This window comes from Falco naumanni (genome assembly GCF_017639655.2).
Source record: "Falco naumanni isolate bFalNau1 chromosome 13 unlocalized genomic scaffold, bFalNau1.pat SUPER_13_unloc_2, whole genome shotgun sequence".
Taxonomy (NCBI): Eukaryota; Metazoa; Chordata; class Aves; order Falconiformes; family Falconidae; genus Falco; species Falco naumanni.
The window spans coordinates 47,553-53,552 of record NW_024427339.1 but is presented as its reverse complement, the minus strand read 5'-3'; the positions used below and the strand labels follow the sequence as shown (position 1 = coordinate 53,552).

The following is a 6,000-nucleotide window of genomic DNA, read 5'->3' as shown; positions in this document are numbered from 1 at the left end:
CCCCCCGGGGGGCCATGGGGGCGCGGGGGGGGGCTCTCCCGAGGGCCCAGGGGGCCGGAGCGGCCGTCCCCCCCCTCGCCCGGCGCGGAGGCCTCAGCCCCAACATGGCGGCCGCGTTGCCCTGAGTAACGACTACTTCCGGCGGGCGGGCGGAAGCGCCGGTCACGTGGGGGAGCGGCAAGATGGCGGCGCCCATGGCGGCAGGGCCCGGCGCGGCGCCGCTGCTGCGGGTGGTGGCGGAGTGCGGGCGAAGCCGGGCGCGGGCCGGGGAGCTGCAGCTGCCGCACGGCCCCGTCCCCTGCCCCGTCTTCATGCCCGTGGGGACCCGCGGGACGGCCAAGGGCATCACGGCGGCGCAGCTGGCGGCGCTCGGCTGCCGCATCTGCCTCGGCAACACCTACCACCTGGGCACGCGGCCGGTGGGCGCAGGCGGGGGCGGGGGGGGGGAGGGGGGATCGGGCCCCCCCCGGGTCAGGATCGGGGCCCCCCCTGGGGTGGGGATCGGGCCCTCCCCGGGTCGAGATCGGGCCCCCAGGGGTCGAGATCGGGCCCCCCGGGGCCGGGATTTGGACCCCCGGGGTGGGGATCGGGCCCCCCCCCGGGTCGGGATCGTGCACCCCGGGTTGGGATCGCCCCCCCGCCCCCCCGGGTCGGGATCGGGCCCCCCCTGGGGTGAGGATCGAACCCTCCCCGGGTCGAGATCAGGCTCCCCGGGACGGGATCGGGCCCCCCGGGACGGGATCGGGACCCCCCCGCGGGTCGGGATCGGGCCCCTGGGAGGCCACGCCCCCTACGACCATGCCCCTGGGGTCCGAGACCCCTCCTCCAGCCCCCCAGGACCCCTCCTCCAGCCCCCCCAGGACCCCTCCTCCAGCCCCCCAGGACCCCTCCCTCAGCCCCCAGCCCCCCCCAAAGCCCCAGCCCCCCCCCAGCTGACCCCAGCCCCCTCTGGGACCCCCCCGGTGGACCCCAGCCTCGGTTTTCCCAACCCCCCCAGACCCCCCCCCCCCCACCCCCTCGCGCCCCCCCCCCCCCAGCTGACACCCCCCCACCCCCCCCGCAGGGCCCGGATCTGGTGCGACGCGCCGGCGGCCTCCACGGCTTCATGGACTGGCCCCACAACCTGCTGACGGTGAGGGGGGGTCTAACCCCCCGCCCGGGGGGGGACACACAACCCCCAGACCCACATCGGGGGGCAGGGTACCCCCAGGACCCCCACCTGGGACACGGACACACACCCTGGACCCCCCCCTTCCCCCCCCCCCGAGGGAGTTAAGACACCCCCAAACCCTCCCCCCCAAGCCCCCCCCAGGGGAGACACCTCCAGGACCCCCCCCCCAGCCCCTCCCCCAAATGAGGGGGGAACCCACAGGACCCTCCCCAGGACCCCCAAGCCCACCCCCACGGGGAGAGGGGAGACACCCCCAGGCCCCCCCTTACCTCGAGACACCCTGAAGGGAGAGGGGACCCCCCCCAGGACCCCCCCCCAGCCCCCCCAGGCAGGGTAGACCCCCCCCAGGGGACCCCCCCCGGGGAGGGTAGACCCCCCCCAGGACCTCCCCCCCCAGGGAGGGTAGATCCCCCCCAGGACCCCCCCACCCAGGGAGGGACCCCCCTCACCCCACAGGCCCCCCTCTCATGGAGGAGAAACCCCCAAACTTCCCCCCCCCCCCCCCAGGGAGAGGACACACAAACCCAAGACCCCCACCCAGGGGACCCCCCACCCCCTCCCCACAGTCCCAGGACCCCACCCCACCAGCCCCATGACGGGGGTCCCGAGCCCCCCCCCCCCCCAAATTCCGCCCCCCCCCCAAGGAGGGGGGACCCCCAAAGCCCCCCCAAGGGAGGAGACGCACCCCCCCAAGACTCTCCCCTTCCCCCCCAGCCCCATGACGGGGGTCCTGGCCCCCCCCTGACGCCCCCTCGCCCCTCCCCCAGGACAGTGGGGGCTTCCAGAGGGTCTCGCTGCTGGAGCTGGCGGAGGTGAGTGAGGAGGGGGTCCGCTTCCACTCCCCCTACGGGGGAGCCCCCATCCTGCTCAGCCCCGAGAGGTCCATGGAGATCCAGCGCGCCCTGGGTGAGTTCTGGGGGGGGGGGAGGGGGCCTGAACCCCCAAATCCTGGGGGGGGGGGGCGCTGGGATGGCCCCCCCCTCAGCCCCTAACCCCCCCCAGGCGCTGACATCGTCATGCAGCTGGACGACGTGGTGAGCAGCACCACGGCCGGGCCGCGCGTGGAGGAGGCCATGCACAGGTCGGGACCCCCCCAGACCCCCCCCCAACCCCCCCAGAGACCCCCCAAACCCCCGGGCCCCCCAAAATCCCCCAGAGCCCCCCCCCAAACTCCCCCAGAGCTCCCAGACCCCACCAGGTCCCCTCCACACCCCTCCCAACTCCCTCAGACCCCCCCAGAGCCCCCCCAAACTTCCCCATGACCTCCCAAAGCCCCCAGACCCCCCCCCCCCCAAGCTCCCCCAGACTCACCAGACCACCCTGAGACACACACCCCCACCCCAGATCCCCCGCAGGACCCCTCCAGGCACCCGGACCCCCCCCCCCCCATGACCCCTCCCCCAGATCCCCCTCCATGGCCCCCCCCAGAACCCCCAGATCCCCTGCAGGGCCCCCCCAGGCCCCCAGACGTCCCCCCAGGCCACCCCAGGCCCCCAGACCTTCCCCAGATCCCCCTCCATGGCTCCCCCCAGGACCCCCCCACCCCCACCCCCAGATCCCCCCCAGGCTCCCAGACCTCCCCCAGGCCCCCCTAGCCCCCCCCAGGCCCCCAGCCCCCCCCCAGGCCCCCAGATCTCCCTCCGTGGCTCCCCCCAGGACCCCCACACCCCCCCCCAGGCCCCCGCCAGGCCCCCAGACAGCACCCCAGCTCCCCCCCGCAGGCCTCCAGACCCCCCCCCCAGCCCCCTTCCCCTCCCCCACCCTCCCCAGATCCCCCCAGCCACCCCCCCGAGGTCTCCGCCTCCCTTCCCAGGTCCATCCGCTGGCTTGACCGCTGCATCGCAGCCAACCGCCGCGCCGGCACCCAGAGCCCCGGTGACACCCAGAGCCCCGGTGGCACCCAGGGCCCCGGTGGCACCCAGGGCCGCGGTGGCACCCAGAGCCCCGGTGACACCCAGGGCCCCGGTGGCACCCAGGGCCCCGGTGACACCCAGAGCCCCAGTGGCACCCAGGGCCGCGGTGGCACCCAGAGTCTCTTCGCCATCATCCAGGGTGGCCTGGACCCAGCCCTGCGCACCCGCTGCCTGGCAGGTACCGCCGCGTGCCCTGCCTTCCTCCCGCTCCTCCTCCTCCTCCTGCCTTCCTCCTGCTCCTCCTCCTCCTCCTCCTGCCTTCCTCCCGCTCCTCCTCCTCCTCCTGCCTTCCTCCCGCTCCTCCTCCTCCTCCTCCTGCCTTCCTCCCGCTCCTCAGCCTCATCCACCTGCTCCTCATCCTTGTCACGCTCCCTCCCTCCTCCGTGTCCTCCTCCTCCCCCTCCTGCCGTCCTCAGTCTCGTTCTCCTCTTCCTCATCCTCTTCCTCCTTCCTGCTGCTCCCCATCCTCTTCCCGTGCCCCACCTGCTCCTCGTCCTCCACCTGCTCCTCATCCTCCTTCCCATTCCCCATCTTCCTCCTGCTCCTCACCCCCCTCCCCCTCCCCATCCTCCCCCCATTCTCCCCCCTCCCCTTTCCCCACTCCTCATCCTCCTCCTCCCCATCCAACCCCCCCCATCCTCCCCCCCATCCTCCCCCTCCCCTTTCCCCACTCCTCATCCTCCCCCCATCCTCCCCCCTCCCCTTTCCCCACTCCCCATCCTCCCCCCCATCCTCCCCCCCATCCTCCCCCCCCATCCTCCCCCCCATCCTCCCCCCCATCCTCCCCCCCATCCTCCCCCCATCCTCCCCCCCATCCTCCCCCCTCCCCTTTCCCCACTCCCCATCCTCCCCCCCATCCTCCCCCCTCCCCTTTCCCCACTCCTCATCCTCCCCCCCATCCTCCCCCCCATCCTCCCCCCATCCTCCCCCCCATCCTCCCCCCTCCCCTTTCCCCACTCCCCATCCTCCCCCCCCATCCTCCCCCCTCCCCTTTCCCCACTCCTCATCCTCCCCCCCATCCTCCCCCCTCCCCTTTCTCCCACTCCTCATCCTCCCCCTCCCCATCCAACCCCCCTCCCCATCCTCCCCCCACTGACCCCCTCCCGCCTTCCTCCCGTTCCTCGTCCTCGCGGCAGAGATGACCCGCCGGGACGTGGCCGGTTTCGCCATCGGTGGCCTGAGCGGGGGCGAGGAGAAGAGCCGCTTCTGGCGCATGGTGAAGCTCAGCACCGAGCACCTGCCGCGCGACAAGCCCCGCTACCTGATGGGCGTGGGGTAGGTGGGGTGGGGGGCGACACACACACACCCCCCCCGGGAGGGGGGGGGTCGCCACCCCCTCAGCCTCTCCGGGGGGGCAGTCCGAGGGGCTGAGCCCCCCCGCGCTCCCCCCCGCAGCTACGCCACCGACCTGGTGGTCTGCGTCGCTCTGGGCTGCGACATGTTCGACTGCGTCTTCCCCACGCGGACGGCGGTAAGAGGGGCTGCGGGGTGGGAGGGGGGGTCTCACAGCCCTGCCCCCCCCCCCCCCCCCCATGGCTGGGGGTCCGGTGACCCCCCCTTTCCCCCCTCCCCGCAGCGTTTCGGCTCGGCCCTGGTCCCCTGGGGTTCGCTGCAGCTGAAGAACAAACAATTCGCCAAAGATTTCCGTCCCATCGACGAGAACTGCGGCTGCCCCACCTGCCGACGGTGGGTCTGCGTTTGGGGGGGAGGAGGGGTCCAGAGGGGTCTCCCACCCCCCCAACGCCCCCCTTTTCCCCTCTGCCCCCCCCTCAGGCACAGCCGCGCGTACCTGCACGCCCTCCTGCGCAGCGAGACGGCCGCCCTGCACCACCTCACCATCCACAACATCGCCTACCAGGTGGGGGGGGGGGGGGGGCTGGGAGTGCCGGGGGGGGGGGGTCCTAGTGCCCCTGGTGCCCCCCATAACCCCCCCCAACCCTGTGCCCCCCCCCCCCAGCTCAACCTGATGGGCTCCATCCGCGAGAGCATCCTGGCCCAGCGCTTCCCCGAGTTCGTCCGGGGGTTCATGAGCACCATGTACGGGGGGGGGGGTCCCCGCCTGGGTCACCGAGGCTCTGGCCACCGTCGGCATCACCCTGGACTGAGCGGGACCCCCAACCCCTCCCCCCGGTGGTTCCTCCTTCCCACACACCGAGTTTTGTAATTTTGGTTGGTTTTTTTTTTTTTTTTTATACTGTTTCGGGGAGTTTTTTGTAGGGGGGGGGTGGGGGGCTGCAGCAGCGCTTGAATAAAGTTTCTTGGTGGAAACAGCAGCTTGTGTGGGTCTGAATGGGTCTGGGGGGGTAAAGTGGGTCGGGGGGGCACATGAGTCTGGGGGGTCTGAATGGGTCTGGGGGGGCATGTGGGTCTGGGGGAGTAAATGGGGTCTGGGGGGTCACATGGGCCTGGGGGGGGTCTGAATGGGTCTGGGAGGGCACATGGGTCTGGGGGGGAATGGGTCTGGGGGGTCTGAATGGGTCTGGGGGGGTAAATTGGGTCTGGGGGGCACATGAGTCTGGGGAAATGGGTCTGGGGGGGCACATGGGTCTGGGGGGACTAAGCCTGGGGGGGTAAATTGGGTCAGAGGGAGTGGATCTGGGGGGGTACGTGGGGCTGGGGGCTGCCGGGGAATGAGTCTGGGGGGGTAAATTGGGTCTGGGGGGGCATGTGGGTCTGGGGGGGAATGAGTCTGGGGGGGCAAATTGGGTCTGGGGGGGCATGTGGGTCTGGGGGGGAATGGGTCTGGGGGGTAAATTGGGTCTGGGGGGGAATGGGTCTGGGGGGGTAAATTGGGTCTGGGGGGGCATGTGGGTCTGGGGGGGAATGAGTCTGGGGGGGTAAATTGGGTTGGGCAAATGGGTCTGGGGGGGCACATGGGTGGAGGGGGAAATGGGTCTGGGGGGGGAATGGGCCCCA

General features: G+C 72.5%; 1 protein-coding gene across 1 annotated transcript; it reads left to right on the top strand.

Annotated features, from left to right (window-relative positions):
* Window positions 1-173: 173 nt before the first annotated feature.
* Window positions 174-5,354, top strand: QTRT1 (queuine tRNA-ribosyltransferase catalytic subunit 1). The gene is given in 11 exon segments (XM_040581048.1): window positions 174-419; window positions 1,064-1,132; window positions 1,939-2,077; window positions 2,174-2,252; window positions 2,985-3,262; window positions 4,221-4,359; window positions 4,480-4,555; window positions 4,661-4,770; window positions 4,858-4,942; window positions 5,042-5,133; window positions 5,135-5,354. Coding segments are annotated over 11 exon segments (1,359 nt in total). The 5' UTR covers window positions 174-182; the 3' UTR covers window positions 5,190-5,354.
* Window positions 5,355-6,000: the final 646 nt, after the last annotated feature.